This window comes from Notamacropus eugenii, chromosome 1, assembly GCF_028372415.1.
Source record: "Notamacropus eugenii isolate mMacEug1 chromosome 1, mMacEug1.pri_v2, whole genome shotgun sequence".
NCBI classification, from domain to species: Eukaryota; Metazoa; Chordata; class Mammalia; order Diprotodontia; family Macropodidae; genus Notamacropus; species Notamacropus eugenii.
In genome coordinates, this window is record NC_092872.1 from 387,995,282 (window position 1) to 388,019,621 (window position 24,340).

Here is a 24,340-nt window from a genome sequence, read left to right on the forward strand (position 1 = left end):
ACTTATCTCTCTGCCTGAGATTTTCAGAGTGAGGAATCATAGAAGAATAAAAGAAACAATAAAAGGACAAAAGAAACTTTATAAAATCCATCTAGTTTATTTCAGAAACCCTGAATTTTTATCACATTTCTCATTTACCTAAAAAAGTATTAATATTTCTCCGTATTTTAAAAACAATTTCAAGACCAAGCTGCTTCAAATATAGTTGTTGTTTAGTCATTTTAGTCATGAATGACTCTTTGGACCTTATTTGAGGTTTTCTTGGCAAAGATACTGGAGTGGTTTGCCATTTCCTTCTCCAGCTCATTTTACAGATGAGGAAACTGAGGCAGGTAGAGTTAAGTGATTTGTCTGGTCACGCAGATTAGTAAGTGTCTGAGGTTGGTTTTGAACTCAGGAAGAGGAGTCTTCCTGACTCCAAGTTCAGTGTTCTATCCACTACACCATACTCTAATGAGAGAGGGAATAATATGCATTAAAAGTCCCTCTCTCACTCTGTCATTATCAGATGACCCAGATCCCTTTGTGACAAGAGAGCAATTTGCCTTGGAATCTCTGGCATTTGTCAGCTAATGAGGATAGCCTAAGGTCAATAGTGTCTTGAGGGTCATTCCATCTTCCTCTGAACTCACATACATGTGCACATACACACATTTGTGCACACAGACACACAAGCTTTACAACTTAACAGGGTGTGGTTAAAAAACACTAGCACTTGGGTTCCACTTTCATGCTTAGTGATCAGGTATTTCTTTGTCAATTCAGATTCATATCTGTACCCTGTGGGTGTGAGAGTGTTGTTTTTATGTTTCACTTTTTCTCCCTCCTCTGGTTACCCTCTGGTTTCCTGTGTTGGCCCCCTGTGTTATTACTGACTGGCAGCATAAGTTAGCCTGTATTTTAATTACTATGTCATCTCTTAGCCCTTTGTTTCAGAACCAGATTGGATGTCACAGGCTGGTAAAAAAAAAAAGTGACATTGAGGTTTTTATTATTATTTCTTTTTCCTCCTCAATGTTTTCAGACTTAAAATCCTAAAATTCAGACTTTTTTCCTCCCTCTCACTAGGTAAATCCCATTTCCCTAAGATACTAAATCAAGCCGATGGCATCATATTCATCTGATAAAGATGATGATCACCCAATTTCTATAAAGTTTCTTTTCTGCCCACTGAGAATTTCAAGTTGCAGAGTTGGCACACTGCATTTTAGATGTGGGACTTGATAACGTGATGTGATACCAGGATTTTCTCTCTCAACCCAGAAAAGCACCTTCCCATATACCATTCCACATGCCAACCAACTTACTCTGGGGATTTAGAACTGATCTGGCTTTTCAATTCTCCTTTGAGAAGTGCCGTCAATTTGTTTCACTTGATGCGTATATTGTGTTACAGGATCAAATAGTCAGAGAATTTCTCTCCGCCTCTGAAGTCCAACATTGAGAAGGTCTACACAGACCCAACAGTAAAAAAAAGGAATAGTTACAGAATTATAGAATCCCAGAGTTAGAAGGACCTCAGAGGTCATTTAGTCCAACCCATACCTGAACATGAATCCCCTTCACAGTATACCTTACAGGTGGTCATCCAGCCTTTGTTTAAAAGCCTTTACTGAGAAGGACTTCACTGCTTCCTGAAATAGCCTGTTCCATCTGGGGGACAGCTCAGATTGTTGGGAAGCATTTCTGTACATCAAGTCTAAAAGTCCTTCTTTGCAATTTATATCTATCACTCCTACTTTGCCTTCTAGAGACAAACAAGACAACTAAGATTCCTCTTCCACATCTTCAAAAACTTAAAGCTATGCAGAACCCCCTACTTAATACCTTAACTGATGATTAGCATCCAGGCTAACATCCTCAGTAACTTCAGCAAATCCATATATCATTATTCTTGTCCCCACAACATATTCTTAAAATGTGGCATCCAATATGAAACACAATACCCCAGTTGTGGTCTAGTCAGGGTAAAATATAGCTCACTTATCACCTCTCTGGGTCTGGATATTAAGCCTCTTTTAATGCAGCCTAACTTCACATGAGTTTCAGTGGCGGCTTACACAGCAGACTTCCACAGTGCTTCCAGTTCACTAAATCCCCCAGATTTTTTCAAACTGCTATTTAATATCTCATCAGCTGGTTTAATTATCACCCCTCCATAAATGACTCCCAAATCTACCTGTCTATCCTCTCAGTTTCACATTATCAGCCACCTACTGGATATATCTACCTGGACATCCTATAGCATCTCAAGTCCAATATTATCTGCCCCCACCAAACTCACCCCCTCTTCCTTCTCTTAACCTCCCAATTCCTGTTAAGGGCACCATTATCCTTCCAGTTATCCAGGTTCACAACCTCCTCATTGCTTATTTTTCTCCCATACCTCATAACCAATTAATTGCCAAATCAGTTCAATTCTACCAACACTCCACAACCTATCTTTCAACCACCCCCTTCTCCTTCACTTTTAATAACCCCCTATATGGTTACTCTATCTCCATTCCCTTCCCTTCTCTGAGCCAGCCTGCCTAGAGCTGCTTAAGTGATATTCTAAAAGTACGTCTAACCACTCTCCTGCTCTCAAAGCTCCAGTGAGTCCTTGTTGCCTCTAGGATAAAAATGTAGGCTCTTTTGTTTGGCATTTAAAGTCCTTGACCCTCCCTCACTCAAATCAAAGTCAACTACAAGTCATGTCTTCATCCTGATGTCTTGATGTACTCTTCGAGAACAAAGGACAAACCCAAAGAGCTTGGCAATCTTCTAGATTTATCCTTGTTGCACATCTTACATACTGCCAAAATGACATGCTTTGTGCTCCCTATACACAACACTATGGGCCCCATGCTTTTGCACAGGGTGACCCCCAGATCTCGAGTACTACTCTTCCTCCTCATCTGCATGTCATGGAATCCTTTATTTAAAGCTCTGCTTAAGTGCCACCTACTTCCAACACAAGGACTTTCCTGAGCCTCCTCAGTTTTGGATACTCCCTTCAAATTACTTTGAATATATTTTATATTCACTTATCTGGGTACATGTGTGTCTACCTAACAAGACTGTAAGCTTCTTGAAGGCAGGGACTGTTTCCATTTTTATCTTTTCATCCTTAGTACCTAGCCCAGTGTCTGATGCATAACAGGAATCTAATTGCTTGTTCAGTAAAAAGAAGGAATTGAATTTAGGTCTTTTCTATTTTGTAGTGATAAGATTGTGTTATCTCCTAGGGGCCCCCTCAAGCACAAAAGCTGGAATAACTTGAACTTCTGGATTGCTCTGTATCACCTTGAAATGGTGAGCTTCTTTCTACCAGTAAATCAATTTTTCTGCCATAGGATTGAGAAATCTCAGCTGGATATCATGAAGCATGCTTGTAATCTCCAATACCAGCATGGCTGAGGCTGGTGGATAACTTGAGCTAGGAAGATCTTAGCTGAAGTATGCTAAGCTAATGTACCTGTACTAAGTCCAGTACCAATATGATGAGCTCCCCAAGAACAGGGAGCTACAAGGCTGCTTAAGGAAGGGTCAACCAATTTTGGAATTAACTATTATTAATTAATTATTAATTCAATGTTGGAAGTATTGTTGCAGAAAATGTGGTAGGTTACTCAAAGGGTTACTTAGTATGTGTACTCTCCCTGAGGTCAAAGACTATAAATCATCAATATTTCATTTGATCCTTACAAGACCTCATGGAAGGTAGGTGTTATTATTATCCACATTTCAGAGTTAAGGAAACTGAGGCAGATGGGAGGTTAAGTTGACTTGTCCAGGGTCACACTGCTAAGAACTATCTAAGGCTAGACTTGAACTCAGGTCTTCCTGATTTCAGGTTCAGTACTCTATCCACTGCACCATCAGCTGCCAGGATTCCCAGTTCCTACTACAGTATTCTCTATACCTAGCATTAGGTCTTAAAATGGGAACACATGATGAGCTATTTTTAGTCTCTCTGAATATCTTTGTTGGACCACTGGAGCGGTTTAAAGGCAGGGGTATGTTTCCTTTAGTCTGAATTGACCCTTTTTCATTGGTAGGGATTCCAGTCTTTTGGGGGTTAAAATTAGCACCATCAAGCTCCCTCTTCAGTGGGCTCTAATCATGCAAGGGACCAGGTGGATCTAGCTGACAGATGTTAAGGTTAGAAGGAAGGGTAAGAGCCAGATGAGAAAACAGAGAGCCACCCCTTCCGGAGCTGCCAGGACTTCCTGTCTTTAGGCCTGATTCTTTTCATGCATCGGTTTCAACAGAGTTACTGCATTCTCTGCCATTCGAACTCAACTCCTATCTCTGAAATTGATGAGCACTTGTGACCTTGACAATACAATGTCAGCTTTTCTCAGTGTCCAGCTTGCTCAGTATATATTATCATAATGTGCTGCCTGTTTGGACCTTAGTTTATTCTACCTCTTTGCCCAAATCCTTAATGGAGTCTATACCTTTCCAAACTATTTTTTTCTCCCTAACATTCACATACTACTTAAAACAAAAATAAAACTCACCCTGTATATGTATTAAGACTACTTTGTTTTGGAGAAGTTTAGGGTTTTAATAAAGTGAAATGTTATCAACCTTAAAAGGCATATTTATCTTAATGCATTTGGCAGGAGGACTCAGCAATATTCTCTTTGGAGGAAGGGGGGAGAACATATTATACTCTTTTTTCCTATCAAAATCTATTTAGCAAATAATTTCTAAAATCCAAAATATCCAAAATGACTTCATGATGACTCAGAAGAATTAATGCCCCTTCCCACCAAATCCTGAAAAATATAACTTCTCATAACCAAATAGATACAAGCAAAGAACCCAATAAGAGAAAAAAAATATCAGGGGTGTGTCTCCCAAAGCAAAGCAATATGGTATTCATAATTTATTTAAAGCAAGAGTGGGAAATCTGTAGCCTCAGTCACATATGGCCCCCTGGGTCCTCACGTGTGGCCCTTTGACTGAACCCAAACTTCAGACAGATTCCCCATCCTGATTTGAAGATTCCCTTCCTCAAGGGGTATAATCAATCCCCCTTTGGAGCTGTCCAAGGTGTGAGAGAGGAAGTAGGCTTAAGGGAAATGACCACCTCTCCTTTATTTTAGCTGTCATACTCCTAAGTTGTCCTTGAATGGTCTGTGGAGGCTAAGGAGAGCAATAGTAGAACAAATGGAAATCAATATGTTCTGTGAGAAACAGTGACTTTTTAACAATCCCAAGTTAGCCTACCTTGAATTTTATGTAGACTTCAACACATGAAGAGCAGCTCAGCTATTCAAGTGTGCTAACTGCTAAGAAGGGGGAAATACCTTTTTTCCCACCAAAATCAATGATATAAGGGAAAAGCATATTTATCCTTATGGCCTTATAGAAATAATCATCACATATACCAACAGGTTTTCTTTCTCTTTCAATTTCAGGACAAAGCATAAAATAACCCATATGATCTTTTTTTTTTCCCCAAAGAATTCTCATGTCAGTAGTCTCCACATCAGATTTCAGAAGGAGTGGCTATCCCTAAGTTCTCTCAGGACTCTAAAGACCTTCCTTGGTGATTTATGAGCAAAGTTTATTTTGTTTTTCCTTTGAAAAGTTGCATTTCTGGATTTGCAACTTTGCAAACAAAACAAAACAAAATGAATTTGAACTAAACCACTAACCACTGTTCCATAATGTCTCTTCCCAAGGGGGATTTCTGGATGACACATGGAAGGCTTTGTTTTCATGTTCACATCACTTGAATCCTAGGCTTTTTGGCCTTTAAAAATCTCAAGTGCTGTTAGTATTTGTGAAAAAGTGCTGCAGTGAGATGCTACTGGTTTTGAGAAGGCAATTATGCAAATAAACACACATAATTATTATGCTCTTGTAACGAAACATGGGATAGAAAATTGTACTTAAAAAAAAAAGTCTTGCCCTTTCAGTCCATAATGCCATGCAGCTATCACTTCCTATGAAGGTGCTTAATTAGTCCACAGAACAAGCCTCTTGCGGATCACTCATTTATCAAGTCTCACACAATTTTGTAAGTTTGCCTCGACTCATGAGTCAACAGCCTCACTGAAGAGTTGCTGCAAGGTAATATAGCCCAAAAACTCATATCAGTAAGAATGGCACTTCCAGTGTGATATTTAGTAAACGTCCCCTACAATAACAAATGATCCTTGAGCTTAGGTCATCTTATTATAATGTCATCTTTTCAGGCTCATATTTTCTCCTTTGGGGGATAGTATGGTATAATGGAAAGAGGACTGGAATTAAATTCAGAGGACCTAGGTTTGAACCAAGCCCTGCAGTACTCAATCTGCTGTGTGATCCTGGTTAAGTCACTTACATTCTCTAAGCCACAATATCCTCACCTATAAAATGGAGACACATTATCTACTTCATAAGACTGCTCAGAGCAAGGTGCTTTGGAAACCATAAAGCACTAGCGAAATATGAACTATTATTATTGCCATGTTTGCTTAAACTCTGTAAGATCTCTATAATCAAGGAATTGCTTCCATAAAGGCAATGAGTTAGAACAATATTCCAAGTAAGGAAAGTAACAACAGCCTGCTTGTCCCATCTGGATCCTTCCAATCAAAGAGAGGGAAAAATAAAAAGGATCTATGATTTTGTCAGCATAGGGAATTTCCTAAATCCAAAACCCAGTAATCTATCTACTATACCAGGATATCTCAGAGTAAAAGGAATATACAAGCTGTAAAATAAGTGCAATCTATTTCCTTTAAAAAAAAATATTCACTCACAGCAGGTAGGTGGTATAGGAGACAGAGCTCCTGCCCTGAGTTGGGAGGACCTGACACTTACTAGCTCTGTGATCCTGGAGAAGTCATTTAGCCTAATTGCCTCTCCAAAAAAACAAGCAAACAAACCAAAACCAAACCAGTAACAAACACTCAGTCATTGGCTACTTTAAAAGAAAAGCCAGAAAATAAGCATGCAAATATTTTATTCTTGTACCCCAGAAATGCTCTGCTTGATTTTTTTAAAAAATGTAGTATGGACCAATTTTCAATGAGTCTAACTTATGGTCATTACTGCCCTGGCTGGGCTTCAGAGAAGTAGGAGCTCTGCTATATGTCACTAAAATGAAAAATACCATCATTTGGTATCATTGTTAAGTTTGAGCACTCTTTCTCCTTTCTGGAAATGTTGCCATTTGGACAGAATTCAAATAAGCTAATACAGACCACCTTGTAATGAGTTGTCTGAGTATTATCTTTCAGCGGGGAGGCTGAGCTCTTGTTGGCTACTCAAGTCCCTGTTATTTGTATTTCAAGGCCCCCTCTGAAAAATTAGTATTTGTTTTTAGCCCTGTTCACTATCATATATACATGTGTAGGTGTGTATATGTGTGTATGTATGCACACACACATAAGTATGTATATAATCCTTAATCCTTTATATTTTGGACAAAGGCAACTGCTCCCTTTCTACTACAAAGAAAAAGACCTGATTTGATGTTTGAAAATGTAGGTCACAATGACACATCCGTATATTCTTAACCCCAGTATTCTATTCTTGCATCTCTGTCGTCCTTTTTATAGTAGAAAAATCAATTAATAAGATGTGATATGCCACCCACAGTAACCAAAAGATGACACCAATATTTTTCTACTTAACCTGGACCTCTTCACTATGGCTCTCCTGCCTAAGTGGGCCTGACTGTAATTTTGCACTGACACCAGTCAAATTAAGGGCTGTCATCTAAGTTTGAAGAGAGGTGCCATTCATTCTGTGCACTTGTATCTGGAGAGTGCATTTCTTCCAGGAAGCTCAAGTGATTTTACAGACATTCTTCTCATTTGTCATTGTAATTCCCAGAGAGACCAGCAAGCAGGCATTAGTCCAAGGCCCATTTTTGAAAACAGGAATGCAAAAAGGGACTGGGAACTAATGTTAGGGGCTGATGGCATATCTCCTGAAATTTTACCCTACCCTGGCTACTACTATACCCTTGCATTCTTGCATTAAGGAGTAAAAGGCTTACCAACCTAACATGAAAGTCTTTCTTGGGGAGGAATAAAGAGTGAGAGTGGGTTTGTGGAGGAGTTAGTGAGAGGTATATTCAATGCTTCAGTTTGGTGCAATAAAATCACACTGGATTGAGAATTAGGAAACCGGGTTCTTAGTCCTAGTTCTACCACAAACTAGCTAAGAAACAGCTTCTCTCTGCATGTCAGTTTCCACATTTATAAAATCAAGAGGTTAGGATAGGGATTGAAAGAGATAATTTCTAGGTGAAAATTAGGCCAACAAGAAAATCATTTGTAACTAGTTTACAAGCAGATTTCACTCAATTCAAGAGAAATTTTCTAATATTTGGAATTATTTAAAGGAAAATAAACTGCCTCAGGAAGTAGTGATCTCCACATGACTGGAGGTCTTTAATCAGAAAGAGGATGATCACTTGTCAGGGATGCTGGTGAGAATATTCTTGTTCAGATATGGTTTAGATGGGATGGCCTGTGAAGTCTCTCCCAGTTCTGAGATTCTGTCATTCTATAAAAATAAATCTATTAGCAGATACCATTCAGAAAAGAAACTTTCATAGTCCTCCACTTTTTCTTCAGTACTGAATACACATGTTATTGATAGACTGAGGAGTAATCAGAAAGACAGCTTCAAGCCAAAGCAAACACCTGCATGATCCTGGTAAGCCCAACAATGAAAGCCCAAGTTAATAACTAACTCACAACACTCTTGCCCTGGGCCTTTGTATGACTCTAGGAGCACATTTAATTGAACCCAAGTTAATCAAAGCCTGTTTTGGTCCTGTGTCACCTACAGAGCTGCCAGAGGAGACACATAGCTGACTGGCCACATAATCCACTATCTAAACCAGTCAATTCCTCTATTCCATAAAACTGTAATTTACCCAAAGCTTTCCAACAAAACCTAACACCTTGGTCAAAGATACACAGCAACATGAAGACATTTGGTCATACCCAATGCAAGAAGAGCTCCTAGGTCACTGAATCATAGACTGTTAGAGACCACAGGGTCCTTCAGAGATGTTCTTGTCTACCCTCTCTTTATACAGATGAAGAAAGTAAAGCCCAGAAAGGTGAGAACAGCTGGGTATTAACAGAATACCCAGGTATATACCTGGGTACATAACAGAACTCTTGTCTCACAGAAAGGTGTGGCATAGTAGAAAGAATATTAAACTTGGAGTCAAGCAACATAGGTAGTACATAAGAACTTGAAGCTATGTGACCATGGGCAAGTTATTTCCTCTAAGACTCAGTTTCTTCATTTGTGAATCAAGATGGATGAATAAGATATGTTTTATGATGCCTCCCAACTCTAAATTGTATAACTGTATGATTCTCAGACCAGAATTCTTCCCTTGGCTTGATGTGAATTTATTATGTATATCCTCATTATAGCATTTAGCTGATGGGGAGAGGAAAGAAAAAAGAAAATTTTATTCCTATTTCTTATCCTTTCTTGCTTACTGCTTTCCCTCAAATTATAGATATTTTGTGTGTTGTTAAGCAGAAGTATTTACTAGAGATGAAAGATAAATATAGTGGCATTGCATAAACTTACATGACATCTTGTTCAAGAATATTAAAGAAGTTTAATATTCTTTAAGAATGGAAAATGCATAGTATCAACGACAGCTGAAAGGTCCGTGCCCAATAGTGGCAGTAAAAGGTAGAATTTATTTTCTCCCCAAACTATGAATCATGGAGTAGAAGCAGCTTTGGTTAGATTGTGTCATAACTTTTCATTCTTCTTTGGTTGTTGTTTCCTTGTTTTTTTAACTAATGTTTTGGGGTTGGGTCAAATCCCCCATTTTCCCTAACACTTCCACTTTTCTTTACATGTCAACTTCTATATATTTGGCAGGGAAATGCCTTCATGATTCATTTTCTTATTCATTTTGTTCTACAAATTATTTAAAGTCCACAAGCCTCTTCTTTTTAATAAGGTTGTTAAAGGTCTTAACCTTCTCACTAAAAAGACAGATTATATTTGGTTACAGGATTGGAACCTTAGGAGACAGAATTTCAAGCCAAAATTCACAACGCCTGAAGCCTTCAGGTTATAAAAATCTACACCTTAATAGTCAAGCAATCAGCCAGCAAACAAGCATTTGTTAGGAGTCTGCTGTGTGCTAGGATCTACAGGCACTGGGAGATACAAAGGCAAAAGAAAAAAGGAAAAATTCTTGCTCTCAAAAGGCTTACATTCTATTGGGCAAGAGAATAGGTACATACATAAGTACATAAACTTAAAAATAAATAAATATAATGAAGTTTAATACCCAGGAAGAAAGAACACTAGCATTTGGAGAAATAAAGAAGGTTTCATGTAGAAGGTGAGATTTGAGCTGGGTCTTGAAGAGAAATAGGGATCCCATGAGTCAGAAGTAAGGAGGGAATGCATTTCAGATATGGTGGATGGCTAGTTCGAGGACACAGAGATTTGGCGATAGGATGACACAGAGGAGAAAGAAAGAGAAAGTAAGTTTGGCTGGACTATCAAGTGTAGGAAAGTGAGTGAGGAGGCTTGAGAGACAGGTGAGGTCAGGTTGTGAAAACTTCAAAAGCCAAACAGTGGAATTTATATTTTGTCCTTTAGGTTAACTGAGATCCACTGGAGTTCTGGGTTGTTGTTGTTTTAGAAGGGGATAAATAATATGTTTAGATTTGCATTTAAGAAAAATGACTTTGGCAACTATGCGGAAGATGGGTCTATACAATGAGAGGATTGAATTAGATGGTCTTTGAGGTGTCTTCAAGCTCTGACTCTAGGATCCTATGAGCTCTAGTTGGAAAAGTTTCACTAACCTCTCATAAATATTCTTCCACATGACCTGTCCAGCTCCATATAGCCTCTGAAATCCTACCCCAAACCCACCATCAAAGAGCCAAATGATCCATTCACCAAGAACGGGAGCAGGGAAGGAAAACACATACACACAGAAAGAAAAAAAAAAAAAACTGCCCCTTTTAAAAAAAAAAAATGAGCGTTTAAACTGCTTGTCAGTCGGCTGCTTGACAAAGCCACTTGAGTGTATTCACACACATTTGCATAAATGCTCCCGGTGAGTTCACCGTAGCTGCTCTTGCTAATGGTACATAAAGTAATTTAGTCACCTCTCTCAGGCATTCTGTGTCAGGATGATGAGCGCCCGCACTTTGCCTTGTTGCATATTAGATCATTAGATAATAAAGTGTTAGAGCATGCAAACTGACAGGGTCTCTGCACTATCATTTTTGAGGGCACTGCATTTTGCCACAGGGGAAAAAATAGAGAAACTGATGCCACAATTGTCCTTAAATTCAAGTAAACATGACTGGAGAACAGGGAGAAACGGAAAGATAATGATTAGTAGTATTAATAAGAACAGTGACAGCCACAATAGTAATTTACAGACAAAAAAGAAGTAGATTCCTTCAAACACTGCCAAGTGAGGAGAAGGATGGGCGCAGACACCAAGGCTAGAACTTCAATTTTAAAATCCCTTCACCTTGAGCAACAACACTTACAGATTTCAGAGTTGGAAGGGACCTCAGACAATAGTCTCACCAGAGCCGTAACTAGCAATATTGGCACCTGAGGCAAACACTACAAAATGTTTCTGGGACAAAGTGGTGGGTTTTTCTTCAGAGAGACTTCCAAATGCTTCTAATGAAATACTTCTACTTCCAGGGGAGAAAACAAGATTGCAGTGAACAAGGGAGGAGTTTGCTTCCTATTAAAGTACCATTTCATAATTTCTATTTTAATTAATTATTCTTGTCTTTCCAGTGCTAAAATCAGTTGTTTATACTAGTAAAAGTGGGCAGTGGATGAAAACCCAGTCATCCCACCTTAGTTTTGCTCTGAATCTAATCTCATATTTTGAAGATGGGGAAACTGAGATTTATAGAGATTAAGTGACTTGCCTAAGGTCACAGAACTACTAAATGGCAAGAGCTAGGACTAGAACACAGATCTTCAGGTTCTAAGGGTAGTACTTTCTTCTATATTGAACTAAGAGCATTATAGAACCACATCCTCTATGGAACATGGCCTTTCACAGGATCATAAAATTGTAGGTTTAGAATCTAAAGGGACCTCAGGGGCCATCAAATTCAACCCTTTCATTTTACAGATAAGGAAACTAGGACACAAAAAGATTAAGTGACTTGCCCAGGACCACACAGCTAGTTAATGTCAGAGGTAACCTGAGAACCCAGTCCTCTCCTGTCTTCTTCAAACCAGTGCCCTTCTTAAGTCCAGTGTCTATACTGCTTGGTGGAAATTTCATAATTAACTAGATTTTAAGTCAACCCAAGAGGTCTGATAACAACTAAGTAACTTAAATGTCTTCAGTCTATACTGGGCATGCTGCTTTAGAATAATAATATAATACTACATTAGCAGTTCATTTGTGGTTTACCATAAACATAAAACTTGGGAGGTATTTATGAATGAAAATAAACTAGAACTATCAGGAGCTACAGCTTACTAAGGCAGACTTCTTTCCCCCACACCCCCTGCATAAGTTCACAAAATAAATTTGCCTTTGTCAACTACTTTGATTGAAATATAGGAGTATTTATTTGAGCACTACATTTCTGAGGCCTTAAGGAACACAGGGAGTACTGTGTTTGAATGTAAACCATGATCACTGTTTCTACTTATATGTGGAAAGATGAGCCATGAAGGGAACTTTCCTTCCACTGTCTGACAAGCAGGATATAAATAAAGATGTGTGGAATAGCTCAAAAATAATTCAGGCTACCTGAGAATGAGATGGTTTAAAAAAATGGTAAAAGAAGGTTCCTGCAAGCATGTAGAGGTGAAAATACTTTTCAGACTTACTGTTTGACACCTATATTCTTCGGAGAATGTAGTTTAAGATGGTATTTTACAGGATAAAAATTTTTATAGGAAGGTGGAATATTAGAATGTCCCCAAAGCTGAATTCAGTAAGCACCCAATCCACTCCCACACATCTCTAGGATGGTAATTCAATATTCACCCTTTACTGAGCAGATATTTATGTTTCAGCTTGAAACGTCTAAATGAGTGGGTGGCTAATGTGTGGTTGGGTGATTCAGACAACAGAGAGTACAAGTAAAGTTTTTGGTCATCAGCAATATGGACCTGACCATGTGGATTCTCGTTTTGCTGAAGGGAAATCATAAAATGCAAGGACAGAAAAGCTCAATGGCTGAAAAGACTGAGTCATTTCCAGGTACCAAGGGACAATGCCGCCTCTTCCATTATACTTTCTCTGATTCATGGGGACAAGAACCTCCCCACCCCCTTCAAGTTCTCCTTTATCTTCTCTAATTAGAAAGGAAGTTTTTGAGAGCAGGGAATTTTTTTTTTGTTGTTTTTATGCATTTGCATCTCCATCACTTAGCACGGCGCCTAGAACATAATAAACATTTAATAAACATTTTATTCATTCATTCCCCTTAAACTTTATACTATACTTTATTTTAAAGTTTTAATTCACTTATGTGATGTTGTATATTATACTTATCTGAGAATGGGGCACATTCCCCCTTAGGCTGTAAGCTCTCTAAAGGGAGGAAAAATAATCTTATCTAAATTTATAATGCTTAGCTACATGCTCTGCATATAATAAGTGCTTGACAAATGTCTGGAATGAATGTGCCATGAGTAAATTTCTTTAGTAAGATGCTAATAGCAGCATGACCACTTTATGGATTGGCAAGTTGAGTCAGAGCAATCAAAAGACTTTCTTGAAGTCATACACCTTTACACGCCCCCCAAATGTCAATATACGTTATTTACACATGAGGATGGTGTTGTGTATCCACCATCAGTAGGGCAGGAACTTTGAGTTGTTTTTCCAATAATAAGAAGTCACTGCAGAGATCCTTCCATACAGTCTCACCTAAACTCTTTTGCACATCTTGTCAAAAAACTGGCTAGGAATAAGAAGTCTATGAATTCAGAACCAAATGGCCAAAGTGTTTGACCTTGGTCTTCATGATGGCACTCTGGCCACCTGACTGAACTAGCCACAGCACAGAAACAAAGCTCAGGTTTGCAAGCCATTGGACATAGCCCAAGGACTACTGGGTATTTCCCCATGTTTTCCTTCTCTGCCTTGTCTAAACAACTCTACATATACAGTGTCTTAAGTGACTGTAGGGGCATTAAAAAAAAAAAGGCAACATTACTGTAATGTGAAGATCAGAATAATTTTAACTACAGAAATGGAAATAGAAATGCAATCACAAGCAGGTGTTCCAAATAGCCTCCTGGAAAAAGTAATATCTATCTATCTTAGCCCTAATGAAACCATAAAAAAACAGCTTTTGAAAGATGATAGTTTACTCTAAGAAGACTGTAAAACTGGATGTAGTGAAGTATTTCTCCTAACAACGCTACATCTGGCTAATTAATAAAAAAGTACAGATTGTACATTCCTTAAGGGTGGGAAAAAATCGGGTAAAAATTATGATAGTAGTTTGTTTATTAAATTGGGATGCTGGCAGCAAAGGGAATTTTCTACCTTGTGAATTATCGCACCAGGACAGCTCATGCCCATGGAAGCCTCAGGAAATGAGATGGAAATTTGTTTTCAAATAACACTGCTGACGAAGCAAACAGAAAAGTGAAGCCAAGGAAGGGGTTACAAATTTTGTTTGAGGAGAAACAAACACCCAACACAGGGCTTTACACATCATAGGTGTACAATAAACAGTTGTGGAATGAATGAATGGACAAAAGTTTATCGTTCATGGATCACCTATGAATTCAGAAATGTAGCCACCTAGCGCAGAGTTTCTATGGCATTCACTTTCCTTGAGACAAATGTTATCTGGTTTCTGCTTACCCTTTAAAAATCATCACTGATAAGCTGGGATGCCCAAGGCAAATATTATTATATAATAATTCACCTCTAAGACTTACAGATAGACATGTCAACCTTTTCCAGTTTGGAGGGTCATAAAAATTAAGCATGATAAAATGAGACAAAAAAAATCCCTATCTTTAATTACTAGGCCATTATGTTCTAAAGGGAAAAAAAAACCCAGAATGTCAATTTTGACAGATGGACAATTTGAAAGGTTGGGGGAGGGGTGGGGAAGCTGGAAGGGTATCGTGGAAGGGACAGAGGAACGAAATCAAATAAATTCACATTTAAAGTATTAATGCCAACCAATGAAAATGATTTGCCTACCATGTTCCAGATAAGAGGGCGTACCTTCCGAGGGGTCAAGTCTCCGAGCCCTCCGCCCGTGCTTGGAGTTATTGTGTACGAACATGTTATCTGAGACAGCCAGGACATGGCCATCCACATTGACTGTTGTAGACACCACGACCTGGAGACACAAGAAGGAAATGAATGAACATTTTAATATAAAAGCATAGAGGGTAATAAACTCAAGTTAAATAAATAACAGCTGGGAGCTGAAGAAAATTGCATAGCTATTTCCCATAATAACTGGTGCTTATGCCGTACAAGTCTAACAAGAGACGCTATTGATGAGTGGGTCTTTGGCATGGAAAGCTTTTGATGCAGTTTTAAGTAAAATTGCACAGTTTATAGTTATACAGCAGAAGGTACACTGTTAACCATAATTTTAACAAGAGAATCTTTATTAGCATATTTTTTTAACACAAGGGTGGTTGTGTTTCACTTAAATTACCCTTCAGTTTAGACAGTGAAGTAGATATCACAGTTGATCTTAAAAATAAAAATCTTTGCATTTTAATTCACCTCATCCCCTCCTCCTACCCGCCCCCCCCAACTCCCAAAGCTTGAGGGTTAGGAATCTGGGAAAATGCAAAAGAAAAGAAGAGAGAATGGGAAAGCAGGTTTTTGTTTTCTGTTTTATTGTTTTTTTTCTTCTGAAGAAGATTTTGGTGGTTGGGTATTTGAGGGATATTTTTTCCTCCTCTCCTTCATCAATTTTGGTTCCTCTGACTAGTAAAAACAAACAAAAAAGCAAACAAACAGAACAAGAAAACTCTCAGCTAGACTGGCATCTTGGTGCAGACTGTCTCCTTTGGAGGCCATCAAATCAGTGGCATGAGCCCAGCTCCTGGGCTGTCACCCAGACGCTCCCCACTGAACACCAGCCCGTTCAGAGCCTGTTTGCCAAAGGGGCCACAGAAAGAGGCATGTGTTGTCTTCAAGAACTTGGGCTAAAACAATGAGCTGAAATGACCTACACTTCTCCTTATATTAAATGGGAAAAGGGATTAAAACTGAAACCCGCAGAGATATGTTTATTCATGCGACCTCTTACAACCAAATATAATAATTGCCTGTTAATTGCAGATTCAGCTCCCACCTCATGCTTCGACTTGTGAAACAGCAATCAGCCAGCTCCTGTTTAATCCACCTATTATGGTGACTAATTAACTTTACTCGACAGTTTATTTCTTCCTCCATTATCAGCCCCTGTCAGCCGCAAGCACACGGCTGCATAGGGGGACCTCGGGCTCTTTGATTGATCACCGATAGATTGACATGCAGATTAATTTAATTAGAATCACCTCACTTGAGAAATGAAAGACAATGGCAAAGGGGCTAATAGATCTGCTCTCATAATGAGGCAAGCCTCCAGAGCAAGGCTGAGGATTTCTGATTTATTTTGCTGAATTCCCCAGTTGTTTCGAAAGGCTCTTGCTTTTAATTGTTCTTGGTTTTGAGAGGCGTTCGCCTCTGAAGAGGTGAAATGCTTTACAAGGATTGGCAAACACTGCGCCAGCTCTGGGAGGAAGCCACCTCTCTGCATTGGCCAAGGAAGGCAAGGGGGAGGAGGGGCACTCAGAGAACCTTTGGAGACTCCAATTTCATCATCTGAGTGGAACAAAAGGGAAAACTTTGGGCTCCTGGTCTGGTCCTGGAGAATGTCAACTCTATTATTAGGCCTCCCACCAAATGTATAGCACTGAAAAAGACCCTCTTCCACCCCCTTCCCCCAGAGATCTGACCCAAATCTGTCAGGACAAAACATTTTCATTTGAGAAAAGATAGCAAAAAGAAACTTTTCCATCCAGTTATAGCTGAGAGAACTGCCTCACAGTACCACCATGTAATGTTTGGGTTACTGTTATAATCTCTGATATTAAAATACTATGGGAGTGATTCAGAGCACTTGCAAGGATCTAGGCTTTTCTGCTTAGTCATTTACAAAATCCCAAATCCCAGCTAAAGTCATTCATGAGAGAGAGGAAGGCTAAAGGATAGTAAGCAAGTTCCAAAGCAATTTATCACTCCATTTATGACTAGCTAACTAGACTTGAGACAGAATAAGCTTCTTCAAAGGCCTCTTGATTTACAGGTTAAATTTAAAAATAAAACAAAACAGAGTTTTCTAGTCTTTTTCTATAAAGAAGAAAAAAAGAAATCAAAAACATTATGGCAAAACCTTCATTATTTGAACAAATTGGAATTCATCTATTCTATTTCTTTTAGTCTGAAAGGTGGCTACTTGGGAAATTTTAAATTACATAACACATCTATCTGTGTCTTTCAAAGACCACAATAAAGTGGTCAATGAAGTCGTTAGCTGAAGAAACTATAAAAGGAATCCCAAATGGTATCTGTTTCCAGTGTCAGGAAATAGAGAAAGTGGTTACGCTCTGTGTCTGTCTTTAAAAAAAAAAAAAAAGATATTTTTTCTGTGCACCTGTAAGAAAATCACACAAGTTGCCACAGGCTTAATTTTTTAAATATTCAATGTATTTCAAAGAGGCCCCACCATCATCAAAGTTTTATATTCAACATAACGGCTAAGGACAAGGATTTGCAACACTGTCCATTTTCCTTCATTCCATCAGGAGACCAATATGTGTGTGTAGAAGAGGATCTCCAGGGTCGTTACTCCTTCTCTGGCCCCTTTCACTCTCAGTCCCCTTAAAAGATCAGACTAATCCGTCTGCAGAGCCTAACCATAACTGGAAAGAGGGAAAGACAACTCTTACAGCTTTATTTAGAGGCAGCAAAGTTAAGCAGAAAGAACATGGGACTTAGACTCAAAAGACCTGGCTTATGATCCTGGCTCTGTCACTTCGTAATTGTGTGACCTTGGACACGTTACTTCACTAATAACTTCAGTCTCCTCATCTGAAAATAACATGTTTACAGATGTTCTCCAAGGTCTCTTGGATATTCTATTCTGTTCTACTTCCATTTTAAATGTTAACTATATTTACATACATAAGATAGAACACATTTGTCTTTTTCTGTCTCCCCAAATTAATCTCCCTAATGCACAGGTCTGATTGCAACCTTCTCTTGCTCAAAAGTCTTTTATTGCTCCCAATTGCTTGGGATAAAATAGAAACTACTTAGCCTAGATCGGAAGGCCTTACCAATCTCTTTTCAATCTGTATTTTCAGGATTTCTATCCCTCTTCCACCAGGTATTCTTTCTCTAGATATACTGGTACCAACTTTCTCCATTCTTGCCCTGTCCTCTCTGACCCCCATGTCTTTGCACATACTGTCCCCCATATCCAAAACTGCTCTGTTAATCTTTCTCTTCTGTCAAGACCTTGTACAAGGAATCATCCCTCCATTAAACTGTCTCTCATCACCTCAACTAGATCTTTTATGTACTTGGTGTAATGGTATAGTTAGAGAAGTGAAGGAATCAGCAAAATGTATGCTATATTTTGGAGTCAGAAGACCTGGGATTTGAATTCTAGCTCTGCTACTTACTAACTATATGATCTTCAAAAAAACAGTGAATAAATTTATGGACCTCCATTTCTGCATCTCCAAAATGATGGGGTTGAACTAGATGATGGCTAAGGTCTCTCCCATCTTCATGATGCAAGTCATTTTGTAGCCAGTACTATGGCAGATAGGTTGTACAATGGATAGAGTGCTGGGCCGGGAGTTAGGAAGACCTGAGTTCAAAAGCGACCTCAGACACTTGCTAGCTGTGTGACCTTGGGCAAGTCACTCAACCCTATTTACCTGAGGAAACTGAGGCCAAAACTGTACAATGTAAAGTACAAAATGAGCTGGAGAAGGAAATGGCAAACCACTCCAGGATCTTTGTCAAGAAAATTCCAAATGGGGTCATGAAGAGTCGGACACAACTGAAAGAACCAGACAACAATGAGCTAGCATTACAGCTCTTTGTGCAATAAAAGCTAACCACAATTTACATAGGACTTTGAGATTTGCAAAGCACTTTATATATGTTATCTCACTTGATGCTCCTTGTAAGGTTGGTGCTGTTATTATCCACATATTAGAAAACTAGGTTAGAGAAGTTAAGTAACTGGCTCATCCCTCCTAGATTATAAATTCCCTAATGGTAGGGACTGAGAGATTTTTCATCTTTGTTATTTTTGCTGTTTGGTCATTTTCAGTCATAAATGACTCTTCATGACCCTATTGGGGATTTCACTGGAAAAGATATTGGGGTAGTTTGCCATTTCCTTCTCCAGCTCATTTTACTGATGAAGAAACTCAGGCAAACAGGGTTAAGTGACTTGCCCATGGTCACATAGCTAGTAAGTATCTGAAGCCAGATTTGAACTCATAATGATGAGTCTTCCTGACTCTAGGCACAGCACTCTATCCTGTACCACCTACATGCCCAATTTTTCATCTAGAATAGTTCTTTATTACTACGATGACTACCTAATACTAATAATAATTTGAAAAATGCTTGATAAATTGAATCAAATCCACTTTCTCATCCAGATTTGAAAATAATCAAGACATAAATTAAAATATATCTTCTGTAGACCAAATTATAAAATAAAGATGAAAGTAGTAGACGCAAAATGAGTATTGAACCATCCTTGAGGAAAAAGCCTAGAGCAGCTTGATGCAAGATTAATGAAGTGCTGACAAATTCCTGTAAGGGGAGTAAACCAAGCAGGCCAAAACCATGTTTTTCCAAATGTTGTCACCAAAACAGTTTTAATTTCGGATGGGCATTTATGGAGAACAAGTTTGAGTTGAGACTCAACCTTCCAAAAATGCCTAAGCCTCACTTTGTTAGGGGCTTCAAAATAGGAAAAGAAGCAACAAATGGTAGGAATGAGAAGAGATAACTTCAGGATTTGTGGTTAGCTGGAGCAAGATCTTTAGTAAAAAGGGATTGAAATTGGTTTTGCAGATTCCTTCTTTAGGCAGTTGTGGGGTGATGGACAGAGCCCTAGGCTTGGAGTCAGAAGACCCAAGCATGAGGCCCATTTCTGCCAGATGGTTAGCAGCCCCTAGTGACAGTGAGTGAGAGCTTTGAGCATCACTAGCTTTGTGACCTGGAGCAAACCACTTGGTCTAAGTGTCTTGTCTCTTTATCTGCACATGGGACTAATCATCCTTGCCCTGCTTGCACTGTTGTGAAGATCAAATGAGAGTGTACACACTTAGTAATCCATAAAACTCTACCTAAATTTCAGTTAATATTATTCCCAAGTTCAAATCGGAATCCAAGAACCAGATTATACTTGGTGGGGATATATTTGTTTAGGGACATCACCTCATTTATCTAAATTAAGCACACTGGGGCTTCATTTTGCTTTAACAACAATCCATTAAAATCTGCATTCTGATGAACACTTAGAATTATACCCTCATCTGCCAGCCTCCATTCCCTCTCTGAATCCTCCTAACCTCCCAGACAATATTGGGGCCTAGGGAAGAGGGAAGTAAATTAGCTGTGGACTTTGGAGATCTCCTTGGCTCCTAGCTGTGGTTTGGAATCATGTTAGTTTTACCCTCCACTAGATTTGTGTGACAAATAAAAAATATACAACTGTCTCCTCATAGGTAACAAAGAGCTCATATCCCAGAAATTCAGAATTTGGAAAAATTCAGACGAGGTATTTAATCCTTATCAGCAAAAATTTCAAAATAATGTCTCCCTCTGAGAATCTGGAGGTTTCACTTGCAAATGATAGCTCATATTCTGGGTATCCTATCCAAGCTCAGTTGGTATTTCCAGTTTAACTATCCAAAAACTACAAGTTGTACCTTTAACTCCTAGTTCCAACAATGAATTTCTACATCTTAATGGACTTTGACGCTTTTGATTATATGATTATAGATTTAGGGTTAGAAGGAAATTCAGAAGTTATTCATTCCAATCTCTTAACTTTACATATGAGGAAACTGAGGTCTATGGCAATTAAACGACTTGCCCCGACATCACACAGGTAGTAAACAGTAGAACTAAGATTTGAACCGTGTATATGGTTACAAAAAAAGCAAAAGCAAACTTCCTACTCTCTTTGTTATTATAAAACATACACCTTTGGTGAATTCTAATTTTTCTCCCCATTGACACTATAGATTTACTGACCAGTACTCATTTGCAGGGGCAGATAGGTGACCCAGTAGATAGAGCACTGGGCTTGGAATTCGAGAGATTTATCTTCCTGAGTCCAAATTCAACCTCACATACTTATTAGCTGTGTTACCCTAGGCAAGTCATTTAACCCTGTTTGCTTTCATTCTTCATCTGAAAAAAAAATGAGCTGGAAAAAGAAATGGCAAACCACTCCAGTATGTTTACCAAGAAAGCCCCAAATGGGGTCACAACTGAACAACAACAACTCATTTGTATCTTAGGTTATTTGCTGTGCTTAGCTGTAATAAAGTGCACTGCTTTAAAAAAGAATTTTCATGAAATCAATTTGGTCTTTCCCAAATCTCAGCTCTCCCCCTGACAACCTCCCTACCATAACACACACACACACACACACACACACACACACACACACCCCTATGATTCCAATTGAAGTTTGGTTGATCAGCCATGACATCTGTTCACTGTAGAGCTGTGAAGATTTGGTTGCTGGTCACTTTGTGGTTATAGGTTTGCACATCTTAGCCCTCTTTGTCATTTTTCAGTTTCTCTCTCAGGGGACCTTGTATGTCCTCGCTACATTATCCAAGGTCCATGAAGCATAACTTCTACCTCATGTGCAGATTCGTAAGCAGACACAAGTTGCTAAATTCAAACATGAGTAGCAGGATGACATTAACACAAGTTAGCTTCTTAATGCTGATGTAGACATTATGACAGATAGCTTCCAAAGAGCCAAAATCTGTCTTTCGGTCTTCCCATAATAAGTTGCAAGCTGGGGACAGCATATTAGACAACAGTTCAATCATAAAAACTCATCCTCAGATAGTATGTCCTTTTTTTCTGATTTCCCTTTCCAAAATAAACAAAGTTCAACAATATCAACTGTTCAATTTTGAGTGAACCACCCTAGGGAATAAAACACATAAATAAATATAAGGGAATTTCTCATATAGAGTTCGATGGTGGACTTAATTGGATAGAAAATTTTGGTCCTGAAGTCAATCTGTCACATGACTTGCTTCCTTTAGGTTCTATTTCTTTTAATTTGTGCATGGATTTAGAAATCGGGCAGGCAAGATAAGTGCTTGGAGCAAAATGATGACATAAAGGTATCAAATGAACCTCAGTTCATCTGCCAGCTCTGCCTCCCTTCTCCCATCCTCATACACACATACTGACATTCACATCCCATCCCATGGTAGCTAGGTGGTACAGTAGATAGAGTGTCAGTTTTGGAGTCAGAAAGACCTGAGTTCAAACATGACTTCTTACACTTACTAGCTGTGGGACCCTGGGCAAGTCACTTAACCTCTTTGCCTCAGTTTCCTCATCTATAAAATAGGGACAATAATAACTTCTACATCCCAGGGTTGTTGTGAGGATCAAAAGAGATAATAATTGTAAAATAGCACAGTGCCAGGCACATAGTAAGCACTATGGAAGAGTTGGTTATTATTTTTATTATCTTTCCTGACATCTTTTTTCCTGAATCACTCATTCTTTCATTATTCCAGAGCCAAGTTCCCTTCCCTTAGCTTCTCCTACTTTCAGCCAGTATCTGATCTTTATGTAACAGGGAATGTATGGACTCCTCTACTCCTGCAGTAAAAGGTTTCCTCAAAACAAGTGCTTACAGTAAGTTCTCCTGCACTTTGTTCTTTTGTAATGCACCTGATTAAAGTGGCCACTGGACCCTGTAAGATGGCAAGATGGCAAGGTTTTCTACAATTAACACTCACTCCCAAGTGAAAAGGCAAAAAAGAGTTCAGGATAGAGCTAATGTGGGTTGTCAGGCCAGTGGAGAAGAAGCAATAATTATTTTGGTAAAATTAGGCAGAATTAAGCATGAGAAGGAGTGTTAACTATATTGATAAATAGGTTACTATAAATAGCTGAATAATTTAATACTTTGAATTAAAATATCCTCTCCCCAGAAAATAAATTGAAAAGAGTGATTTGGGTAACAGTAGCGTTTATCTAAATTACTCACGTAATTGAGTATATCAATTTTAAATTCTTGGGTGACATCAAAGCTCTCCAGAATTTTTTTTTCTGAGCCAAGAACTCAGTCTACAAACTATGCATCAGCAATCTCTTTCCCAATCACTTTTTTTTTTTACATCTCAGCAGTGCCTTTGCTATGTGAGGACATTCTGACTTTCCTTTGCCACTTGTGCATCAGCAGGAATCCATGATGGAGGAAGGAGAAGCAAAGTTACTATGAATATGGTTAGTGTTAGGGGCAGGGATGGATAGGAATAACTAGAAATAAATGAAGTGGGGAAACACCGCCTCTTGTACAATGAATTTTTTAAAAGCGAGTTTAGATATCACTTAATTAAAATCCATCTTAAAGATAAAAATGCTAAAGTCCATTGAGGTTATCTGATCTGCCTAATATGACACAGAGATTCAGCTGGTCAACAAATATTTATTGAGAACTACACTATGTGTCAGGCAATATGTTAAGCGCTGGGATACAAAAGAAAGGCAAAAACACACTACTTGCCCTCAAGGAAATTCACATTCTACTGAACTAGGGCAGAGACAGAAAAGCAACCCAGATCTCCTAAGTCTGGATCCAGAGTTCTCCTACCACACCTCCCTGCTGACACCTCACCCTTCCCCACTCCAGCTCCAATCATGCCCATAGAATCTAGCTGTTATAGGTACTTCATGGATTAAAAACAGCAAGGAACTACTGATCTAACCAAAAACCACTCAAATGCTTGCTTTATTTATTTTGCATTTTCTACAGAGATGACAACATTTAATATAGAAAAGTACCTACTCTGGATGCAGAGCAGCCACTTATCAAACACCTCATAAGGTTTCCTTTTCTATGATGCATCCTTTCTCCCTGGGCATAGCATAAGGCTCATGCCAAGACGTGTATTTACTCGATAAGCCATAATGGCTTAATATATCAGGTTGAAAATCCACCTTTTGTATTTACCATGTTAGGTGAATTAATCCTGCATTCTGAGACTATCATTAGGGTTGCTTTCAGTATAATTAATCAGTGTGATGTAACTTAGTGTTATTTTCTATGAGTAGGTT

The 24,340-nt window shown here is 38.7% G+C and overlaps 1 protein-coding gene across 9 annotated transcripts in view; it reads right to left on the reverse strand.

Moving 5' to 3' along the window:
- EBF1 (EBF transcription factor 1) overlaps window positions 1-24,340 on the reverse strand; it is a 449,651-nt gene that overhangs the window by 130,551 nt on the left and 294,760 nt on the right. For 5 of the 9 annotated variants that reach the window (XM_072630865.1, XM_072630864.1, XM_072630858.1 and 2 more), the window contains one exon: window positions 15,170-15,311. In XM_072630865.1, the coding sequence (XP_072486966.1) occupies window positions 15,170-15,311 (142 nt within the window). The remainder of the gene's footprint in view (window positions 1-15,169; window positions 15,312-24,340) is intronic. The other 4 variants (XM_072630862.1, XM_072630861.1, XM_072630860.1 and 1 more) reach the window with 1 other exon arrangement.